General features: G+C 42.0%; 1 protein-coding gene across 1 annotated transcript in view; it reads right to left on the reverse strand.

The window, feature by feature from the left end:
- Nucleotides 1-22,959, reverse strand: part of pdpr (pyruvate dehydrogenase phosphatase regulatory subunit) — a 57,243-nt gene that overhangs the window by 26,017 nt on the left and 8,267 nt on the right. Inside the window, exons 3-11 of the mRNA XM_061892212.1 lie at nucleotides 20,692-20,825; nucleotides 20,532-20,613; nucleotides 19,741-19,904; nucleotides 19,558-19,679; nucleotides 16,594-16,711; nucleotides 16,343-16,492; nucleotides 9,034-9,226; nucleotides 3,611-3,735; nucleotides 3,381-3,536 (exon numbers count right to left, since the gene is read on the reverse strand). Of these exons, the coding sequence (XP_061748196.1) occupies nucleotides 3,381-3,536; nucleotides 3,611-3,735; nucleotides 9,034-9,226; nucleotides 16,343-16,492; nucleotides 16,594-16,711; nucleotides 19,558-19,679; nucleotides 19,741-19,904; nucleotides 20,532-20,613; nucleotides 20,692-20,825 (1,244 nt within the window). The remainder of the gene's footprint in view (nucleotides 1-3,380; nucleotides 3,537-3,610; nucleotides 3,736-9,033; nucleotides 9,227-16,342; nucleotides 16,493-16,593; nucleotides 16,712-19,557; nucleotides 19,680-19,740; nucleotides 19,905-20,531; nucleotides 20,614-20,691; nucleotides 20,826-22,959) is intronic.

Raw genomic sequence — 22,959 nt, forward strand, 5'->3', positions numbered from 1 at the left:
TGACTCAAAGCGCTTTACATAGTGAAACCCAATATCTAATTTTTACATTCAAACCAGTGTGGGTGGCACTGGGAGCAGGTGGGTAAAGTGTCTTGCCCAAGGACACAACAGCAGTTACTAGGATGGCGGAAGCGGGGATTGAACCTGCAACCCTCAAGTTGCTGGCACGGCCGCTCTACCAACTGAGCTATACCGCCCCAACAACATCCAAGCACACCATAACACACAAGCTAGACATAGGTAATAATCATTGAACAGCACATCTGACAATATTGCGTAATACTTACACATGCAAAGTATCCAAGGAAGAAGCGCATTAAAAAGTATCCAGTAACATACGTGTCCGCATGATGAGCTTAACTATACTTGTTTTCACAAAGAAACAAGTACAACTTCACTTCAACTTAAAAACAGCACAAGTCCTTTTCCAGGCAAGTAATAATAAATAGGTTAGCCTTGTTCATACCTATCGTTGTTCTCTGTTTGCCTCATTTCACTTGATCAGATCAAAAAAATAAAAGTATAATTCCTACTGTGCTGATATCATATTTAGGGGTGTAACGGTACACAAAAATTTCGGTTCGGTACGTACCTCGGTTTAGAGGTCACGGTTTGGTTCATTTTCGGTACAGCAAGAAAACAACAAAATGTAATTTTTTGGGGTATTTATTTACCAAATTTGCTAAATCTTCCACCAAAAATATTTTTCTTAGTGGAATATTTGATGTGAAGTAATGGGAACCTTGGATAGGTCAATAATTCTGCGCAAACCCACCCCTCCCTCTGTTGCAAGTTGGTGTGATATATGTATGTTTAATGTGTGCCATGCTATGTGAGGGTTTTTCCTTGGACTCAGACTAGACCTCTGCTGAGGGTCTAGCCTTGGACTGATATTTTTTTACCCCCCCCCTTCCTAATGTCACCCTTTTCTTATCTTTTTAAGGAGCGCTGTAACCGGCTGATCCGTCGGCCGTCTTGTCTTGTCCCCCCCCTGTAACGTATGTCTGCTCTTAGCGGGACTGGGCCGAAAATGTAATTTCAGTTCTGATGTGTCTTGTACATGTTGGAACGGACAAATAAAAATGATTCTGATTCTAATTCATAATAACATTGATTTTGATTCAATATTATGTTTTGAGCAATGACAGTTTGAAAGAAAAAAAACAGCTTTGTTTTATTAGTCAACATTGCAACTTTTTCTAAATTACATTTAACCTTCAAGCTTTTTTATTTCACTTTTGTTATGTTTTTGTTTATTTTAATAGTATTTTTAGAATGTGCCGTGGGCCTTTCAAACATTAGCTACGGGCCACACACTTTTGACACCCCTGCTATAGACAATAAAAAATAAAATCTAATAAATCAATGGATACAAAGCAGAGCCTGGAGACGCATGCACATTTATCATAACTCTCTCGCTCTCTGCCCCTCCCTCACGAATGGTGCTGCTGCGCGCACAATGTGTTTTGTTTTCAACCCCTTCTTAACCCTGAACATACATTGTCAATACACGCAACCATAACTCAAAATGCCGGACATTTGAGGCATTTAAGAAACTCTGCCCTGACAGCCCCGCAAAAGAGGACAGGTCCGGTGAAAAGAGGACGTATGGTCAGTCTATCCTAGCCCGGTCACTGCTAGTATTTTTCACGCTACTTAATAGCGTAAAAGTTAGCTGGACTGGACTGTCAATTCGGACCACCAGTGCAAGAAAGGACAGAGCAGGGCTGTACTTCCTCCTTCAACATTTGTAGAAAACTCCTGTGGATGTACTACCAGTCTGTGGTTGCCAGTGTTCTGTTCTACATGGTAGTGTGCTGGGGGGGGGGCAGTACATCTAAGAAGGACAGCTCCAGACTTGAGAAACTGATCAGGCGGGCCGGTTCTACAATGGGAATGAAACTGGACTCACTGGTGACGGTGGCAGAGAAGAGGACTGTGGACAAACTAGTGAGCATCCTGGATGATGCCAGTCACCCTCTGCATAGCGTTATCAGTAGCCAGAGGAGCCTGTTCAGTGCTAGACTGCTTCATCCCAAGTGCAGGACTAATAGACTCAAAAACTCCTTTGTCCCACACGCCATTAGACTGTAGAACTCCTCTCTCGGGCGGGGGGTACTAGGATGACAGGGGATGCAAAACAATAACAGTGCAATACGTTTTCATAAAATGGTCACTACTGCCTACTTTGTCTTGTTATACTCTTATTTTATTGTTGCTTTTTATTTTTTATTCCTATTGTAATATTTCTCTATTTTGTTTCCATTTAAACCCCCACCCATTATGTATATATATATATATATATATATATATATATATATATATATATATATTTTTTTTTTTTTTTTAAATTGATCTAAACTCTGTACACTGCTGCTGGAATTTTAATTTTCCTGAAGGAACTCTCCTGAAGGAATCAATAAAGTACTATCTATCTATCTATCTATTTATCTAATATGTCCGTCTGGAAACTCGTTCGATACATCTCCGCACCGAACCGAAAACCCCGTATCGAAACGGTTCAATACAAATACACGTACCGTTACACCCCTAATCATATTGGATTAATATTGGCATTGTATCGGAAGTGAAACAGTTGTAATTGGGCACATGTGTATATTATTACTAGAGACACCCTATATCAGGGGTCGGGAACCTTTTTGACTGAGAGAGCCAAGAATCCAAATATTTTAAAATGCATTTCCGTAAGAGCCAGATAATGTTTTTTTCAACACTGAACACAACTAAACGCGTGCCTTTTTAAGTAAGCCCAACATTTCTAGATAGGTCTCTTATTCTTTGTAATAACATTGGTATTCTGAAGCTAACTGTGGAGGTGGTGTGGCCTGCGGAACTGCAGCAAAGCGGGGTGTGCCAGGACCGGCCTTAAAATCAGCGACAGGTGCGTATATGGCCCACATGGGCCTTGTTATCTAATCGCCTGTCGCTCTGTTATAAGCAGCAGCCAGGAGGAGGGACAGGGTTGGAGCTTGAGCCAGAGTGCGAGCAAGAACAAGAGCAAGAAAAAGCCAACTGCTGGAAACTATTGAAAAATAAAACAACATTGTAGCCCTGGAACAGGCTCTCATGTCTGTGCTTGGCAAGCCCCACACTAACCAATAATAAATAAATAACTTCTTACCATTAACACAACTTCTTGAACAGGTGTGGTAGAAAACGGATGGATGGATTAAAAATACATGAGAATGTTTTATATTTTCAACATTATTTTCAACACTGTGATTACAAGTGGAATTATTCATTACTTCTCGTGTCAAGCAATGTCAGCTCAGATTAACCTGAGAGCAATAGGTTCCCTACCCCTGCCCTATATAGTGGAGGTCTGTGACAGCAAAGGGTACCGCACCAGTATTGAGTACCTTTCCCTGGAGGAACAAAATATTTGGGCCTTTCAAAGCCGTGTTTCTCCATCCAGCGGGCCCCCTGCGTGTCCAGGCGGTCGTAGAGCGGACTGGTCCTCAGCTGGCGCCCCGTCTGGAAGTCCCAGCGAGGGACCTTCAGTTCGTACAACAGGGCTGGAACACAAACACAGTTCCCCTGAATGTGACCAGAGCTGGGATTAGCCTGGTCCTGTGACGGGGACACTCACGCATGACTTCCATGACTCGGTGGCGCAGGAACGTGCGGCTGCTCTGCAGGTTGCCGAAGCGCTTGATGTCCAGCGGCCAGACGTTGGCGGTGGGGTAACCGTAGGTCATCCACTCGGCCAGGTACCTGGGGACACGCAGACGGACAACAGCACAATTGTGAGGAGTGGTCGGCCTTTTTCTGGAAGGACTTTCCACAAGATTGTTCTGGTATTGTTCTCACTTTGTGTTGTCAGAGCTCCGCCATTAATTTTATTATTATTATCTTAGTATAAATGAGGGTGTTTTCACTTCCGATATAGCGATATTGGAGGCTAGTGCAGATGTTGATCTACTGTAATGCGGTATCAGCTGGAATCAAACTTGTGTTATGTTGTAGATTATAATGCAGCGTTGGAGGGTACAGGTTATGTCAGGTTACTTTATTAGTACTCTAAGGTAAACATCCACTAAAACAGGGGTGCCCATTACGTTGATCGCGAGCTACCAGTCGACCGCGGGGGGTGTGTCAGTCGATCTCCAGCCAGGCTTTTAAAAAAAATAGACCTAAAAATTAGTGATCATCAATCTTCACCAAGACGTCACTTAAATGACATTCACGGTACCGGAGGGTCTTGTGAGATGACGCTGGCTGCTGCAAGATCATTATCATGAAAATATGACCGAGAGGAAGGCGAGAAACACTTTTTATTTCAACAGACTCTCGCGCCGTACCTTCCGTCAAAACTCTAAAGGCCGACTGCACATTTCCTATCTTCACAATAAAAGCCCTGCTTCATGCTGCCTGCGCTAACTAAATACAGAGTCTCGGAAAACTGGCGTGCACAAGCGATCCCTCAGAAAGCTGGCGTGCACATCACTTGTGCACGCCAGCTTTCCGAGGCTCTTATTTTGTTAGCGCAGGCAGCATGAAACAGGGCTTTTATTGTGAAGATAGGAAATGTGCAGTCGGCCTTTAGAGTTTTGACGGAAGGGACGGCGCGAAAGTCTGTTGAAATAAAAAGTGTTTCTTGCCTTCCTCTCCGTCATTTTTTCATAATAATGAACTGGCAGCAGCCGGCGTCATCTCACAAGACCCTCGGGTGCCGTGAATGTCAATCAAGCAAGCTACGGAATTTGCCGCCAATGTTTTTCTTGTAAAGTGTATGGAAGCTGGATGAATTAGATGCCAAAAACCAACCACTTTCATGAGGTATTGTACAGAAAGGACAACTTTTTTTCTCCTCCATTTGAAAATGTGGGCGTTATCATCATTACTGTCTGATTCCAATCAATGCAAGTCATCAGAATCAGGTAATACACCAACTTATATTCTTGTCTTCGTGAAAGAAAGACATCTATATGTGTTACACATGCTTGTATTATCATTAAACACATTTAACTTGTTTACAAAAATGTCTCTTTCATAAATAAATAAATATAAATGATATATGTAAATGAGGTAGATCCCCTCGAGTTGGTCAATTGAAAAGTAGCTCGCCTGCAGAAAAAGTGTGGGCACCCCTGCACTAAAACATACAAAGAAAAAAAAAGTAAAAACTGAGGCCTGCAATACAAAGACCTGCCACATAACAAACATGGGTGAGATTACTCAAAGTTCCCCATAAAAAGAATCAAATATAAACTCACAATCAGAATTTCCATGATCATTAGTGGTAATTTTGTGGCTATGTGTAGTGCGCATAAGTATGTATATATTTATAATATATGTATATATAAGTTCATTAAGTTTGTATATGGAGTGAACAGATTGTTCTAGCTCAGAGTAATTTATGATTTAAAGAAAAGGGGTGTGATTAAATAAGTGTAAACTTCTTCTTACTCCTTTTCAAATATGTAAAAAAAAAAAGAAAGTCCATTGCTCATTTTGTTTATTTATTTTTTTTCCTTTTTTATTCGCCATTGTTTTCATTTTGTTATAATGGCTTTCTCTTTCTATCCCACATCAATGTGGAATGCACTCCCAACAGGCATAAAAGTAAGTGCATCTCTATATTCCTTCAAAACCGCTCTAAAACAACACCTCCAGGCAACTTCAACACTTTACTAATACCCTCCTCCATTCACATCCCATCTCCCCGGATTATAAACAACTCAAATGTACTTCTAATGTATATACTTGTTCTTATGCTATCTGAACTCACTATGTTCTCTGCTGGCTGTACATATCCTACTAAATAAGACCTAAACTGTTTCAATGTCTACATTTCTCTGTTGATGCAATTGTTGATGACTGAAGTACTGATATCAACCAAAGCTCCTCATCCCACCCCCCGGATTGTAAATGATGTAAATAATTCAATGTACATACTATGATGATTAACTTGTGTGATGACTGTATTATGTTGATAGTATATAATTGTACCATGAATTGATTAACGTGGACCCCGACTTAAACAAGTTAAAAACCCTTTCGGGTGTTACCATTTAGTGGTCAATTGTACAGAATATGTACTGAACTGTGCAATCTACTAATAAAAGTACCAATCAATCAATCAATCAAAAGGCTGTTAAGGCTATTGCATTATATTGGATCAGGCTTGCTCTTGTTTTTGTTGCATATTTGAAATAAAAATATATCTGAATAAAATACCACAACTAAAATAATGATGTGGGCAAAAAGTGGGACTACAAGTGGTGTAGGTCTGTTATGCTGAATCATAAAACATATAAAGACTGTCCATTGTGCCAATAATTGGTGTGCACTCACATGAGATTTACCTTGATGTTAAGAGTGTTAGGGTTAGGGGTTAGGGCAGTGGTTCTCAAATGGGGGTACTTGAAGGTATGCCAAGGGGTACGTTAGGTTTTTAAAAAATATTCTAAAAACAGCAACAATTCAAAAATCCTTTATAAATATATTTATTGAATAATACTTCAACAAAATAAGAATGTAAGTTCATAAACTGTGAAAAGAACTGCAACAATGCAATATTCAGTGTTGACAGCTAGATTTTTTGTGGACATGTTCCATAAATATTATGTTAAAGATTTATTTTTTTGTGATGAAATGTTTACAATTAAGTTCATAAATCCAGATGGATTGCTATTTCAATCCCCAAAGAGCGCACTTTAAGTTGATGATTACTTTATGTGTAGAATTCTACATTTATAATTGAATCACTTGTTTATTTTTCAACAAGTTTTTAGTTACTTTTATATCTTTTTTTCCAAGTAGTTCAAGAAAGACCACTACAAATGAGCAATATTTTGCACGGTTATACAATTTAATAAATCAGAAACTGATGACTTAGTGCTGTATTTTACTTCTTTATCTCTTTTTCTTCAACCAAAAATGCTTTGCTCTGATTAAGGGGTACTTGAATTCAAAAAATGTTCTCGGGGGTACATCACTGAAAAAAGGTTGAGAACCACTGGGTTAGGGTTAAGGTTAGAGTTTCCATTCAAGGTCGCCAAGACCAGCTGCAGGATTCAAAGGAACACTACAGAGGATCTGTTCCAAAATTTACATCTAATCCCACTCTAAGAAATACATCACCCTCTCTAACCTCTCAATAAGTCGCAGTTTTTTTTTCATAGTTTGGCTTAGAGTGCGACTTATACTCGGGAGCGACTTTTGTGTGAAATTATTGACACATTACCGTAAAATATCAAATAATATTGATTAGCTCATTCGCGTAAGAGACTAGACGTATAAGATTTCATCGGATTTAGCAATTAGGAGTGACAGATTGTTTGGTAAACTTATAGCATTTTCCATATGTTATAGTTATTTGAATGACTCTTACCATAATATGTTACGTTAACATAGCAGGCAACTTCTCAGTTGGTTATTTATGCCTCATACAATGTTCACTTATTCACAGGCTATTCTTTATTTATTTTGAATTGCCTTTCAAATGTCTATTCTTGGTGTTGGGTTTTATCAAATAAATTTCCCCCCAAAAATGCGACTTATACTCCAGTGCGACCTGTATGTTGTTTCCCTTCTTTATTATGCATTTTCGGCACGCGCGACTTATACTCCGGAGCGACTTATACTCCGAAAAATACGGTACAGTGCACCAATAAACCTTATAGGCACTTCCTTTGCGTGCCGGCCCAGTAACATAATATCTACGGCTTTTTACACACACAAGTGAATGTAAGCATACTTAGTCAACAGCCATACAGGTCACACTGAGGGTGGTCACACTAAGGGTGGCCGTATAAACAACGCCACACTGTGAACCCAGACCAAAGAAGAATGACAAACAAATTTTGGGAGAACATCCGCACCGTAACACAACAGAACAAATACCCAGAACCCCTTACGGCACTAACTCTTCCGGGACGCTATAATATACACAATTCCCCCAACCCTCCACCTTTACCCCGCCTAACTCAACCTCCTCATGCTCTCTCAGGGAGAGCATGTCCCAAATTCCTAGCTGCTGTTTTCAGCAATATTAAAAAAAAGTATGTACTTTGTGACTTCAATAATAAATATGGCGGTGCCATGTTGGCATTTTTTTCCATAACTTGAGTTGATTTATGTTGTTCGCTATTCTTTATTTATTTTGAATTGCCCTTCAAATGTCTATTCTTGGTGTTGGGTTTTATCAAATAAATTTACCCAAAAAATGTGACTTATACTCCAGTGCGACCTATATGTTGTTTCCCTTCTTTATTATGCATTTTCGGCAGGTGCAATTTATACTCCGGAGAGATTTATACTCCGAAAAATATGGTACAGTGCACCAATAAACCTTAACGGCACTTCCTTTGCGTGCCGGCCTAGTACCATAATATCTACGGCTTTTCACACACACAAGTGAATGTAAGCATACTTAGTCAACAGCCATACAGGTCACACTGAGGGTGGTCACACTAAGGGTGGCCGTATAAACAACGCCACACTGTGAACCCACACCAAAGAAGAATGACAAACACATTTTGGGAGAACATCCGCACCGTAACACAACATAAACACAACAGAACAAATACCCAGAACCCTATACAGCACTAACTCTTCCGGGACGCTATAATATACACAATTCCCCCTACCCTCCACCTTTACCCCGCCTAACTCAACCTCCTCATGCTCTCTCAGGGAGAGCATGTCCCAAATTCCAAGCTGCTGTTTTCAGCAATATTAAAAAAAAGTATGTACTTTGTGACTTCAATAATATATATGGCGGTGCTATATTGGATTTTTTTTTCCATAACTTGAGTTGATTTATTTTGGAAAACCTTGTTACATTGTTTAATGCATCCAGCGGGGCATCACAACAAACTTAGGCATAATAATGTGTTAATTCCACGACAGTATGTATTGGTATCGGTTGATATCAGAATCGGTAATTAAGAGTTGGACAATATCGGATATCGGCAAAAAAGCCATTATCGGACAAATCTACTTGTTATATGTGACCAGAAATGTAGATACAACAGTAAGCAGACATTAAGAGTAAAAGTAACTTACTTGCCAGCGCCGCCAGCAAATGCCAGTCCGGAAGAGTTCATCCCGGCCAGCACGTAGTACCCGGACACCCCCGGCGTCTCCCCCATCAGACAACGCATGTCTGGTGTGAAGGACTCGGGGCAGTTGACCAGCTGCAGGATCTCGGCGGACTCGAGGCTCGGCATTCTCCTCAGCAGGGCGCTGAGCATCGGCTCTGCAGGGAAGGAAGAGTACGTTTTAGGTCTCTTTATCATCTTCGATTACGGCATTTTTCGGACTATAAGTCGCAGTTTTTTTTTCATAGTGCGACTCATACTCGGGAGCGACTTGTGTGTGAAATTATTAAAACATTACCGTAAAATATCAAATAATATTATTTAGCTCATTCACGTAACAGACTAGGTGTATAAGATTTCATGGGATTTAGCAATTAGGAGTGACAGATTGTTTGGTAAACGTATAGCACGTTCCAAATGTTATAGTTATTTGAATGACTCTTACCATAATATGTTACGTTAAAGGGGAACATTATTACAATTTCAAAAGGGTTAAAAACAATAAAAATAAGTTCCCAGTGGCTTGTTGTATTTTTTGAATTTTTTACAAACTTTATGGCTGGCTCACATCGTGGTCACTCCGTGATCACGTACGACCGCCAGACACTTCTGGATGTGGACACATCGGGCCGTTTTGGACTGATAGACGCGGGCGTGCTAAACATGCTAACTAGCATGGGAATACATCGGCGGCTACATCCAGCGGCCTGTGAAGCAGGGGAGTCCAGTAGCAGCGGGGGCCGTCTACGGAGCAGACGCCAGCGGTGTGATCGGAAACGCGGATGCCGAGCGGGGCTAAAAACAAAGCAGAAGGCTAATCCCCACAGAACACCACTTTCCTCCATCCCGAAGACGGATTTAGATGGAAAATGCGAGACTACTGGTCTGGGTAAGGAGTCAGTTAAATTAGAACAAGTCTTTTCTGCTTTGAGTGTTTCAGAGTTAGACATGTGTTTTACTGAGGTGGCTAACTATGATGCGTGCAGTTTATCAAAGCAACAAACAAACAATCGGAAAATCCCCATTACTGAGGTGGCTAACCATGATGCGTGCAGTTTATCAAAGCAACAATCAAACAATCGGAAAATTCCTGTCGTATCAATTCCTAGATATGGTCGTAACTATACTAAATGCACTGGGCATAATAAACACAACATTATTAATATTGCTACTACGGATAATTTGATCAAAAACTCCCTAAAACAGCCCACTACCTATAATATAGGTTTTTTAAACATAAGATCATTGTCTCCTAAAACGTTGTTAGTTAATGATATTATCAGAGACAACAATCTTAACGTCATCGGTCTCAGCGAAACCTGGCTTAAACCAAACGACTTTTTTGCGCTAAATGAGGCATGTCCTCCTAACTTTACACATGCGCATATTGCCCGTCCGCTCAAAAGGGGTGGGGGGGTTGCACTAATATACAACGAAAACTTTAACCTTAGTCCTAACATAAATAATAAATATAAATCGTTTGAGGTGCTTACTATGAGGTCTGTCACACCGCTGCCTCTACACCTGGCTGTTATCTACCGCCCCCCAGGGCCCTATTCGGACTTTATTAATGAATTCTCAGAGTTCGTTGCTGATCTAGTGACACACGCCGATAATATAATCATAATGGGGGACTTTAATATCCATATGAATACCCCATCGGACCCACCGTGCGTAGCGCTCCAGACTGTAATTGATAGCTGTGGTCTCACACAAATAATAAATGAACCCACGCATCGCAACGGTAATACGATAGACCTAGTGCTTGTCAGGGGCATCACCGTTTCCAAAGTTACGATACTCCCGTATACTAAAGTATTGTCTGATCATTACCTTATAAAATTCGAGGTTCAGACGCATGTTCGTCAAACTAATAATAATAATAACTGCTATAGCAGCCGCAACATTAATACAGCCACAACGACAACTCTTGCTGACCTACTGCCCTCGGTAATGGCACCATTCCCAAAGTATGTGGGCTCTATTGATAACCTCACTAACAACTTTAACGACGCCCTGCGCGAAACCATTGATAACATAGCACCGCTAAAGTTAAAAAAGGCTCCAAAAAAGCGCACCCCGTGGTTTACAGAAGAAACTAGAGCTCAGAAATTATTATGTAGAAAGCTGGAACGCAAATGGCGCACGACTAAACTTGAGGTGCACCATCAAGCATGGAGTGATGGTTTAATAACTTATAAACGCATGCTTACCTTAGCTAAAGCTAAATATTACTCAAATCTCATCCACCGTAATAAAAACGATCCTAAATTTTTGTTTAGTACGGTAGCATCGCTAACCCAACAAGGGACTCCTTCCAGTAGCTCAACCCACTCAGCTGATGACTTTATGCAATTCTTTAGTAAGAAAATTGAAGTCATTAGAAAGGAGATTAAAGACAATGCGTCCCAGCTACAACGGGGTTCTATTAACACTGACACGATTGTATATACGCCGGATACTACCCTCCAAAATACTTTCTCTCGTTTTGAGGAAATAACATTAGAGGAATTGTTACAACGTGTAAATGGAATAAAACAGACAACATGTTTACTTGACCCTCTTCCTGGGAAACTGATCAAGGAGCTCTTTGTATTATTAGGTCCATCAGTGCTAAATATTATAAACTTATCACTCTCCTCGGGCACTGTTCCCCTAGCATTCAAAAAAGCGGTTATTCATCCTCTTCTTAAAAGACCTAACCTCGATCCTGACCTCATGGTAAATTACCGACCGGTGTCTCACCTTCCCTTTATTTCAAAAATCCTCGAAAAAATTGTTGCGGAGCAGTTAAATGAACACTTAGCGTCTAACAATCTATGTGAAACCTTTCAATCCGGTTTCAGGGCAAATCACTCCACGGAGACAGCCCTCGCAAAAATGACTAATGATCTATTGCTAACGATGGATTCTGATGCGTCATCTATGTTGCTGCTCCTCGATCTTAGCGCTGCTTTCGATACCGTCGATCATAACATTTTATTAGAACGTATCAAAACACGAATTGGTATGTCAGACTTAGCCCTGTCTTGGTTTAACTCTTATCTTACTGATAGGATGCAGTGTGTCTCCCATAACAATGTGACCTCGGACTACGTTAAGGTAACGTGTGGAGTTCCCCCGGGTTCGGTCCTTGGCCCTGCACTCTTCAGCATCTACATGCTGCCGCTAGGTGACATCATACGCAAATACGGTATTAGCTTTCACTGTTATGCTGATGACACCCAACTCTACATGCCCCTAAAGCTGACCAACACGCCGGATTGTAGTCAGCTGGAGGCATGTCTTAATGAAATTAAACAATGGATGTCCGCTAACTTTTTGCAACTCAACGCCAAAAAAACGGAAATGCTGATTATCGGTCCTGCTAGACACCGAACTCTATTTAATAATACAACTCTAACATTTGACAACCAAACAATTAAACAAGGCGACACGGTAAAGAATCTGGGTGTTATCTTCGACCCAACTCTCTCCTTTGAGGCACACATTAAAAGCGTTACTAAAACGGCCTTCTTTCATCTCCGTAATATCGCTAAAATTCGCTCCATTCTGTCCACTAAAGACGCTGAGATCATTATCCATGCGTTTGTTACGTCTCGCCTCGACTACTGTAACGTATTATTTTCGGGTCTCCCCATGTCTAGCATTAAAAGATTACAGTTGGTACAAAATGCGGCTGCTAGACTTTTGACAAGAACAAGAAAGTTTGATCACATTACGCCTGTACTGGCTCACCTGCACTGGCTTCCTGTGCACTTAAGATGTGACTTTAAGGTTTTACTACTTACGTATAAAATACTACACGGTCTAGCTCCATCTTATCTTGCCGATTGTATTGTACCATATGTCCCGGCAAGAAATCTGCGTTCAAAGGACTCCGGCTTATTAGTGATTCCCAAAGCCCAAAAAAAGTCTGCGGGCTATAGAGCATTTTCCGTTCGGGCTCCAGTACTCTGGAATGCCCTCCCGGTAACAGTTCGCGATGCCACCTCAGTAGAAGCATTTAAGTCTCACCTTAAAACTCATTTGTATACTCTAGCCTTTAAATAGACTCCCTTTTTAGACCAGTTGATCTGCCGTTTCTTTTCTTTTTCTTCTATGTCCCACTCTCCCGTGTGGAGGGGGTCCGGTCCGATCCGGTGGCCATGTACTGCTCGCCTGTGTATCGGCTGGGGACATCTCTGCGCTGCTGGTCCGCCTACGCTTGGGATGGTTTCCTGCTGGCTCCGCTGTGAACGGGACTCTCGCTGCTGTGTCTTGGATCCTCTTTGGACTGGACTCTCGCGACTGTGTTGTATCCATTGTGGATTGAACTTTCAGTATCATGTTAGATCCGCTCGACATCCATTGCTTTCCTCCTCTCTAAGGTTCTCATAGTCATCATTGTCACCGACGTCCCACTGGGTCATTATTGTCACCAATGTCCCACTGGGTGTGAGTTTTCCTACCGAGGATGTCGTGGTGGTTTGTGCAGCCCTTTGAGACACTAGTGATTTAGGGCTATATAAGTAAACATTGATTGATTGATTGATTGATTTTTCAAAATTTTACCGGTCTCGGAATATCCCTAAATAAAGCTTTAAAGTACCTTATTTTTGGCTCTCTGCGAAGACACTGGCCATTTCCCTGTGACGTCACACAGTGTTGCCAATGTAAACAAACAATGGGGATACCACAGCAAGATATAGCGACATTAGCTCGGATTCAAACTCGGATTTCAGCGACTTCAGCGATTCAACAGATTACGCACGTATTGAAACAGATGGTTGGAGTATGAAAATATTGAAGAAGAAACTGAAGCTATTGAGCGAATAGCTATTGACGCTATTCATTGCCATAGCATGGCCGAATAGCTGCGTTAGCATCGCCGGTAAAATGTGCGGACCAAACGATCAGGACTTTCGCATCTTTTGACACGGAGCAACTTAAATCCGTCGATTGGTAAGTGTTTTTTTCGCATTAAATGTGGGTGGAAGGAAACGTAATATAGTTGCAAATGCATGTGCAGGTTATCCATACATCTCTGTGCCATGTCTGCTTTAGCACCGCCGGTAAATAGCATGTTAGCATCGATTAGCGTAGCATGTTAGCATCGATTAGCTGGCAGTCAACATCAACAAAACTCACCTTTGTGATTTCGTTGACTATCGTTGCAAATGCATCTGCAGGTTATCCATACATCTCTTTTGCCATGTCTGTCTTAGCATCGCGGATCAAATGTGGAGACACTCTGGCACATTCAATGGGGGTCTGGCGGCAGACACTTTGGCATCTTCGGGCCAGTGGTGCAACTTGAATCCCTCCCTGTTAGAGTTGTTACACCCTCCGACAACACACCGACGAGGCATGATGTCTCCAAGGTTCCAAAAAATAGTCAAAAAAACGGAAAATAACAGAGCTGAGACCCTGTGTTTGTAATGTGTTGAAAATGAAAATGGCGGGTGTGTTACCTCGGCGACGTCACATTCTGACATCATCGCCTCCAGCGCGATAAACAGAAAGGCGTTTAATTCGCCAAAATTCACCCATTTAGAGTTCGGAAATCGGTTAAAAAAATAGATGGTCTTTTTTCTGCACCATCAAGGTATATATTGACGCTTACATAGGTCTGCTGATAATGTTCCCCTTTAACATAGCAGGCACCTTCTCAGTTGGTTATTTATGCATCATATAATGTACACTTATTCAGCCTGTTGTTCACTATTCTTTATTTATTTTAAATTGCCTTTCAAATGTCTATTCTTGGTTTTGGGTTTTATCAAATAAATTTCCCCCAAAATTGCGACTTATACTCCAGTGCGACTTATATATGTTTTTTCCCTTCTTTATTATGCATTTTCGGCAGGTGAGACTTATACTCCGGAGTGACTTATACTCCGAAAAATAGGGTATTAGTTATGAATGCACTGTGCGGGTTATTTATTGATACTTTCATAATGTGTTAGCAGTGTGACTAGTTTTGCACACGTTGAAAAGGTTGATTTGCACGTGTAAATCATGTGGTGTCAGAAGAGGAAGGTGTGACGGATAAGTCGGTCCCTGCAAAAACACATGCGAGGAGGTCACCACTCTCAGATTACAGATATGTGCATGCATTCAAGGGCGCCAAGACCAATGTCCCATCCAGTTACTTTGCTCTGGTGTGCACCAAGAGGTGAACTTTGGCCCAAATCCAGCCGGGAATGCTGATTAAGCAAGCCCAAACTAGTTCAAAGGGGCCAAAAGGCAGTGAAATAAGCAGGCTGTGCTACCTGAGAAACATTGGCCCGCTTATCATTGCAAATATTAAGATGACTCTGCCATTCGTTTGTGCTTTAAACACGTTTGTGCCTTTACGGTTTTTGCATTTCTGACTAGTAACGTCATCAAGCCCCCCGCCCTCTTGTCAAAACCTCCCCAAAATTGTCCCATTCGTTTGTGCTGCAGGTTGAGGTGGGCGGGGTGTATAATGTAGCCTGGAAGAGTTAGGAAAGCATAAGATTCTGGGTATTTGTTGTTGTTGTGTGTATGTTGTGTTACGGTGCGGATATTCTCCCGAAATGTGTTTGTCATTCTTGTTTGGTGTGGGTTCACAGTGTGGCGCATATTAGTAAGAGTGTTAAAGTTGTTTATATCAAAACCCTCAGTGTAACCTGTATGGCTGTTGAACAAGTATGCCTTGCAACAATCGCTCACACACGACAACGGCGGGCGCACACTGCATGTGACCGGATGTCACGCAGCTTGCATAGTGTAAAAGCGAACGCGACGACATGGCCCAAAGATAGTTAAAGGATATCACTTGACAGTACGCCCTCAATGTTGTTGTCTGGGTGAAAATCGGAAAATAATTGCCACGGAAAATTTCCGGGTGAGGCACTGAAATCCAGACAACTCCCGGAAAAATCAGGGGGGTCGGCAACTAAGCAGCTGAGCCACATCAGAGTGTTTAAAGAGCCGCCTGCGGTTCCGGAGCCGCGGGTTGCCGACCCCTGCTTAGAGGTATAAGGCGCAATTTTAAGTGCGCTTTATAGTCCGGAAAATACGGCATTTGCGACGATAAGCCATCGTCAATCAATCAATGTTTACTTATATAACCCTAAATCACTAGTGTCTCAAAGGGCTGCACAAACCACAACACAAACCACTACGACATCCTCGGTAGGCCCACATAAGGGCAAGGGCCTTTAAAGGGGGCTAACTTCACACAGGTGGCTGTGATGTTAGGTCAGGAAGCAGAAAGTTGAAAAAAATACTAACTCTGCACCTTTTTGTCCCAAATTCATCCTCACCAAAGTGGTCCCAGTCCTCCTGCATGTTCTGGATCTCCAGCTGGTTGCGGCCTTCTGTGAAAATGGGCTTGGGGTTCTTCTCAAAGCCCCCAGACAGCAGGCCTCCCTGCCACGGCCGAACGTAGATCCTGCCGTCCATGTCGATCACCACTGCGGGGGGAACGAGACAGGTCCTTGGTTTTGGTTTTGGTTTTTTTTTAAAAAAGACTACAAATCAACAACCCGTCAGCTGCTTTTGTGAGGAGTGAGACCTGGCGTGTCGGCCGGGACCGCCTGTTGGAGAGGTTTGGTGAGGAGGTAGAAGTGTTCGCAGCCGTGCAGGGGAACCGACACTTTGTTCTCGCTTGCTTGGCCCAGCTCGTACGCCCACTGGAGAAACAGGACAAAAACACATTTTTTCATGCAGTATACTTTTGAAGGTTCCCTATAATGCAAAAAATGTATTTTTTTGTGTACAGACACAAAAAAAAAGGCTTTGTTTCATGTCTTAAAGTAAAGCCTGGGGTTCAGTCAGCTACAGACATCGGAGCTGTAAGTTTAACCATTTAGTTGTCCCTTTAGAGCAGGCCTGGGCAATTATTTCTACTCGGGGGCCACATTTAGAGCAAAAAATGTGTCTGGGGGCCGGTATATCTATTTTTAGGAACACCAATACGAAACCTCACAATAATGTCTGATTGAATGCTAAAAATTTTATGACAGACCGCCTTAAAAAAATGGAATGGAATTTTTACATTTTTCTATGAACGATAAAATACTGAATATTGACAAAATATGTATGTCACACCCCTTTTCGATCGACATGTTTTACAATCAAGTGAAACGCAACAAAAATGCAACAAACAGTGAAATATGAATCCGAAGGATACACAATAAACCCACCTACAATCTGATATTTTCTAGAATTACCCCCACGGATCAATAAAGTACTTTCTATTCTATTTTAAATATTACCAAGCTTTAGAACTCCGTTGTGAAAATCTCCTTCCGCGTCTGTGGAAACGCTTCCCGCCCACACTTCCTGGTGCCTCGTCTGAGCTGCTGTGACGTAGATGACCATAGTAACTGATTAAATTCCCATAGTAACTGGTATATCATCCATAAACGCAGATTACTGCACATCATAATGGCAGCTACATTTTCCATCTTAAAGATCTAAAAAAATTATTTGGGAATGTCCGGCGGGCCGGATTGAAAAGCTCAACTTGCCGCATGTGGCCCCCGGGCCTTAATTTGCCCAGGTCTGCATTAGAATAGAATAGAATAGAATGAACTTTATTTTCATTATATTTGCATATAACGAGATTAAAGACTCCAATTTAAGGTGCGGTAGTGGGGACAAATATGGGGTGAAATAAATGACATAAGAGGTAAAAAGGAAAAACTAACAATTGAAATAAACAGACTACTATCCAATAAAAATAAGAAGCAATCCTGTACAATATACAAAACACTATAGAAGTACAAAATACAAAATACCGTACAATATACAGAGCATTAGAGAATAAGCTAACATAGTATGTGTGTGGATACAGACATATATATAGATACATATCTTATTTTTTTAGTATTTGTATTACTAAATTATTGTGTATGCACCTTAGGGGATCTGCTCCAATTGTGTTGTTCTTTGAACCTGTTCACTATAATAATGACAAATAAAACTCTATTTTATTCTATTCTATGTCGTTGCTGTTTAATTGTGAGTGGAATGCTAGCATGTAGCTCACATAGCTATGCTAGTGTCGCTAATGACACTAGGGGAACTGCACTTGTGTTTGGAATTTTGCCTATCGTTCACAATCATTATGAGAGACAAGAACACACATCTTTTTTAGGAGAGATTTTAAAGATTATGAACGCTTAGATGATGTGGCCAATAGGAGTCACCGTTGTAGCCTTCAAAGCCATCCAAGACGACTTCAATACCCTCCATCAATGTTTTGTATACACACTGCAAGTATATATATAATGTAGTAACAGACACCTTCATAACAATATGTAATATTACACATATTACATTATGTGTGTATATATATGTGTGTGTGTATATACTTGCAGTAACAGACACCTTCATAACAATATGTAATATGTACAATATACACACTGCAAGTATATTTATAATGTAGTAACAGACACCTTCATAACAATATCCAAAGCCCAAAAAAAGTCTGCGGGCTATAGAGCTTTTTCATTTCGGGCTCCAGTACTCTGGAATGCCCTCCCGGTAACAGTTCGAGATGCCACCTCAGTAGAAGCATTTAAGTCTCACCTTAAAACTCATCTGTATACTCTAGCCTTTAAATAGACACCCTTTTTAGACCAGTTGATCTGCCGTTTCTTTTCTTTTTCTTCTATGTCCCACTCTCCTTTGTGGAGGGGGTCCGGAGGGGGTCCGGTCCGATCCGGTGCCCATGTACTGCTTGCCTGTGTATCGGCTGGGGACATCTCTGCGCTGCTGATTCGCCTCCGCTTGGGATGGTTTCCTGCTGGCTCCGCTGTGAACGGGACTCTCGCAGCTGTGTTGGATCCGCTTTGGACTGGACTCTCGCGACTGTGTTGGATCCATTATGGATCGAACTTTCACAGTATCATGTTAGACCCGCTCGACATCCATTGCTTTCCTCCTCTCCAAGGTTCTCATAGTCATCATTGTCACCGACGTCCCACTGGGTCATTATTGTCACCGATGTCCCACTGGGTGTGAGTTTTCCTTGCCCTTATGTGGGCCTACCGAGGATGTCGTAGTGGTTTGTGCAGCCCTTTGAGACACTAGTGATTTAGGGCTATATAAGTAAACATTGATTGATTGATTGAATATGTAATATGTACGATATACACACTGCAAGGGTGTGGCGTCAAATTTAGATCCGAAAATGGCGTCGAAGACCCGAGAAGACGCTGGGTTCCACCCCGCTTTTTTATGAATAGGATTCATTCTTCACCTAAAACAGGAATATATCAACATCTTTGCAGTTGGCATCTTAATGACAGCAGACATTGTACAGTAAGTGATGTTTTACTATGTTTGTTGGCTCTCATGAAGTCCGTTTATATACTTACTGTATAAAACCTTAATGGAGGTGTTTGGATGTTTGTTTAAGTGCTTTATGGGCAGAATTGTTACGTCTTCTGGGGCGCATAGCTGCGCTGGTAGCTACATTCCCACAAAAAAAATGCAGTTCCCATATAATCTCTCACTCGTGACGTTTTACCTGTCCGGCACAGTTGACAAAATATTCACACTCAATGGAGCCGCGATCCGTCTCCACAGCCGTCACGTGACCCTTCTCCACCAGGACCTGCTGGACGCTGGTTCTCTCCAAGATCTGCACGCCTGAGAAGAAAAACATGAGGAAGAAGTGAGTGTGTTTTTTTAACGTGTGTCGCGTACGTGCCTTGTCCGGCTGCTGCCACGGCCAGCGCGTGGTTGACGTCCGGCGGCGACACCACGGCGTCCCCGGGCAGATGGAGCGCCCCCACCAGGTCGTGGATGTTGACTTTTGGGTGGAGCTTGGCCACGTCTTTAGGCTTGACAACATTACAGCTGATCCCCATCACTCTGATTGGACAAAGGTGACTCGGACTTACTGGAAGTGTTTTTGTTTCTTGCAGCGTTGTACCCAGTAAAATGTTTGTTCTTTTGTACAAATACTGACATTAATAACTGTGTCAAAGAAAAGTTGACATAAAAACTACACATAGGGCTGGGCGATAAAATTGGTGTGAAACAGAAATTGGTGGAAACAACCTTTTTACCTTTTATTAACTATGGATATGTGTTGTACAAATGCTACTGCTGGTTGTCTCCACAAGTTGGATAGTGTGTACCACAGGGCACTGAGACACATCACGAAATGCACTCCACTTAGTCACCATTGTGTGTTATCCTCAATGGTTAACTGGACATCTTTATGTGCTCGACGCCTCAATCATTGGTATGATTGAGGCATTAAATGAGTTTTAAGCTTCTGTTAAAGGATTGCAGTCTACCTCGTCTGTATGCACGTGTTATGTTTTTTTATGTGTTGTTTACTGTTTTCAATGTAACCTTGCTGCTGCCCTCTTGGCCAGGTCTCCCTTGGAAAAGCGATCTTTGATCTCAATGGGATTTTACCTGGTCAAATAAAGGCTAAAAATACCTGAATAAAAAATATGAATATTTGTAACTATTAACTGCAGGTCTTACTTGAGTCTTGACGCGAGGCGCTTCAGCGAGATGAAGCGATCCTGATTTTGAGCCAAGCACAAAGAACCCGTCCTCACGTAGCCTGAAACCACGATGGGGGTTTGAACACAGAGGTTAACCACCAAGATGGACGCATGCCCCCTGCAGGTCACACCCTCACCTGTTTTGACGCCTGTCTGCTCCTCCAGCTGCTGGTACAGACCAATGGAGTAATTTGCCATCTGGCACTCGATGGAGACCGGCTTGGCCACGCTGATGATGCCAGCGCATAGTTTGGTTGTCCCGGCGCCCAGTCTGCAAATAGGACCGCAAGCATGCTAGCATTATTTGTCACATAATAAATAGCCATCTTGATGCTAAGTCAGGGACTTGTGTGCCTCCATTTGCACGACTTTTCTTCACTTATTCCATTTTTTAAGTTCTACTTGTCACATTTTCTAATTTAGGACTGGGTCTGTTTTCTGGAAAGAGAACAATACTAAAGCTAGATTCACACTAACGTGATATAATTTCCAAATGATCCTTTATTTCCAATTATATTTCACAAACAGTATTACAACTAGGGATGGCTACCGTTCAAATTTGAACCAATACGACATTATCTTTGTTGTAGCGGTGTAGAGTGCAAGGACGGGAGTGGAACAAGTGTCAAAAGGTGGAGCTAACGGTTTTAATGACATTCAGACTTTACTTAAATCAGCCGGAAATGTGTCCCATGAAAAACCGTCCGACCGGAACTCTCTAATAACTAAAGTTCCATGGGTGAATAATGTAAACCCACTAAACCAGTAGTTTGTAGCGCTTCCATAACAAGATATAAGTTGGGACTTTACAGTACTTTATTTTAGAAATGGCAAATGTCCCATAAAAAGATAAAGAAACAGAAGAAGCTTATCGACTATAGTGTCAACACGGACTACAATGGCGGACAAGCGCAAATTTTCAAGGCTTATGTATATCCCAAATACACATCAGCAGGTACCTGAAGATAAGAAAAGTTGGTTTTGCATAATTTTACAAAACAAAACTCACAATGGGGAACGTCCGTTGTGTCCTTGGGCAAGACACTTCACCCTTGCTCCTGATGGGTCCTGGTGAGCGCCTTACATGGCAGCTCCCGCCGTCAGTGTGTGAATGTGTGTGTGAAGGGGCGAATGTGGAAATACTGTCAAAGCGCTTTGGGCTCCTTAATAAGGGGTAAAAAAACGCTATACAAATACAACCCATTTACCATTTACCATGCTCTGATAATCCATCAAGCGGTGCGTCTTCATAGCTTACCAAAATCGTACTAAAACATTTTCACAGTTTTTTGGGTGCCATATGTAATGTTCTATATTTTCAATAGAACATTTAAAATGTTGGTGTTTTTTGCTGGCATCGTTTTGCAGTCTACACGTATCTCCGACCTCGTAAATTCCGACTTCAAATGGAACGCACCATCAGTCTAGCATTTACACAAAACCTACTTCCTGTTTACATTCTGGTGACCAATAAGAGAAGAGAATGATGCCACGTGGTTGGTGACGATGCATTTGTGTCTACTTGGATTTTTGCAAACTCAAAGTTAGGTTTTAGTCTTGTACAGGGAAGTCGTGAATTTCGACTTCCAACATAAACGGAACGCACCGTCAGTTTAGTTTGTACACAAAACCTACTTCCTGTTCAAGTTATGGCGACCAACGAGAGAAGAGAATGATGCCATGTGGGTATGTGGCGATGCATTTGGGTCTGCTTGGATTTTTGTGAATTCAAGGTTAGATTTAGTCTTGTACTGAGAAGTCGTAAATTCTGACTTCACAGTACAAATGGGGTGGCATGGCGTAGTGGGTAGAGCGGCCGTGCCAGAAACCCGAGCGTTGCAGGTTCGCTTCCCATCTAGTAACATCCAAATCGCTGCCGTTGTGTCCTTGGGCCAGACACTTCACACTTGCCCCCGGTGCCGCTCACACTGGTGAATGAATGCAAACTGGCAGCCACGCTTCCGTCAGTCTACCCCAGGGCAGCTGTGGCTACAGATGTAGCTTACCACCACCAGGTGTGAATGAATGATGGGTTCCCACTTCTCTGTGAGTGCTTTGAGTATCTAACAATAGAAAAGCGCGATATAAATCTAATCCATTATTATTATTACAAATGGAACGCACTGTCAGTCAATCAGTGGAACATTTAAAGTTTTGGTGTTGTTTACTGGCGTCATTTTGCAGTCTACGTGTATCTCATATGTGTGACTGCCATCTACTGGTCGCACTTACCATTACACATCGTACCAAACTAACTAAGGCCCCCGGGCCTTAATTTGCCCAGGTCTGACCTATCCTATAAGCCAGGGGTCGGGAACCTTTTTGGTTGAGAGAGCCCATCCATCCATCCATTTTCTACCGCTTATTCCCTTTCGGGGTCGCGGGGGGCGCTGGCGCCTATCTCA

This window comes from Nerophis ophidion, linkage group LG02, assembly GCF_033978795.1.
Source record: "Nerophis ophidion isolate RoL-2023_Sa linkage group LG02, RoL_Noph_v1.0, whole genome shotgun sequence".
In the NCBI taxonomy this organism is placed as follows: domain Eukaryota; kingdom Metazoa; phylum Chordata; class Actinopteri; order Syngnathiformes; family Syngnathidae; genus Nerophis; species Nerophis ophidion.